Below are 1,158 nucleotides of genomic sequence, written 5' to 3'. Positions count from 1 at the left end.
TGGAGTCTCCCTGGCTTCTGAGAGTCTGGGAGGGAATTGGGGGGCTGACCTGGCTTCCTCTGTTTCCTGCAGGGCTCAGGGAAGCTGTGCAAGAAGGTCTGGATGTCCCTTGTGATCACTGATACTTGAGAGCCAGAAGTCTCCCCATGGCTTTTTATCGCATCCGACAGTACCAGGAGAAGGACCACAAAAAGGTCCTGGAATTGTTCTCTAGGGGCATGAAGGAGCATGTCCCTGCTGCCTTCCACCATATGCTGACACTGCCTCAGACTCTCCTGCTCTTACCTGGGGTGCCTGTGACCATAGTCCTAGTGTCTGGCTCCTGGCTCCTGGCCACAGTATGCAGCTTCCTCTTTCTCCTTTGCCTGCGGCTCCTTATCTGGCTTTCTTGGAGAAATTACGTGGCTACAAGTTTGCAAGCTGACCTGGCTGACATCACCAAGTCCTACCTGAATGCACATGGCTCCTTCTGGGTGGCTGAGTCTGGAGACCAGGTAGTTGGCATAGTGGGTGCTCGGCCAGTCAAGGACCCTCCATTAGGGAAGAAGCAGATGCAGCTTTTTCGCCTGTCTGTGTCCTCACAGCATCGAGGACAGGGGATAGCGAAAGCACTGGTCAGAACTGTCCTCTGGTTTGCTCGGGACCAGGACTACAGTGATGTTGTTCTTGAGACCAGTTGTGTGCAGTACAGTGCTGTGGCTCTCTACCAGGCCATGGGCTTCCGGAAGACGGGCCAGTACTTTGTGAGCATAGCCACAAGGTTAATGGGTCTTTCTATCCTCCATTTCACCTACTCTCTCCCTTTTGCTTGGGGATCAGGGATGTGACCTGATATCCTTTGTTTGCCTTGGAGGCTCCAGTTCACTCTGCTGTAGGAACAGGCCATCCCTGACATGTTCCTGCTACCAATCCCAAGGGCTCCCTTTGCACTCCTTTCAGATGCAGNCAGGCTGGTGGTGACCTGTGGGTGTTGGCTCCATTCTGCCTTTTTAAGTATCTCTCTTTCGTCTTTCTAGTGCCATGATAAGATAGCACAAAACCCAACTGAGTTGATCCTGCACACATTTCACTTAGGAATCTGTTAGCTGTCAGTTTCAGCTAGGTGGTCTCAAGACCTCAAGGCAAGCAACCTTGCTGAGCTGAAGTTCCAGCAGCTCA

At 52.4% G+C, this 1,158-nt stretch overlaps 1 protein-coding gene across 1 annotated transcript; it reads left to right on the top strand.

Moving 5' to 3' along the window:
- The first annotated feature begins 34 nt into the window (after positions 1–34).
- On the top strand, positions 35–1,152 carry LOC110296685 (N-acetyltransferase family 8 member 2-like). Its single transcript, XM_021165418.2, has one exon. It carries the CDS (start codon positions 147–149, stop codon positions 825–827), a length of 681 nt encoding a protein of 226 aa, XP_021021077.1. The 5' UTR covers positions 35–146; the 3' UTR covers positions 828–1,152.
- The last annotated feature ends 6 nt before the right edge of the window (positions 1,153–1,158 follow it).

This window comes from Mus caroli, chromosome 6 (assembly GCF_900094665.2).
Source record: "Mus caroli chromosome 6, CAROLI_EIJ_v1.1, whole genome shotgun sequence".
NCBI lineage: Eukaryota > Metazoa > Chordata > Mammalia > Rodentia > Muridae > Mus > Mus caroli.
Note: the sequence above shows the minus strand (reverse complement) of the source record. Positions and strands in the feature narration are given on the sequence as shown.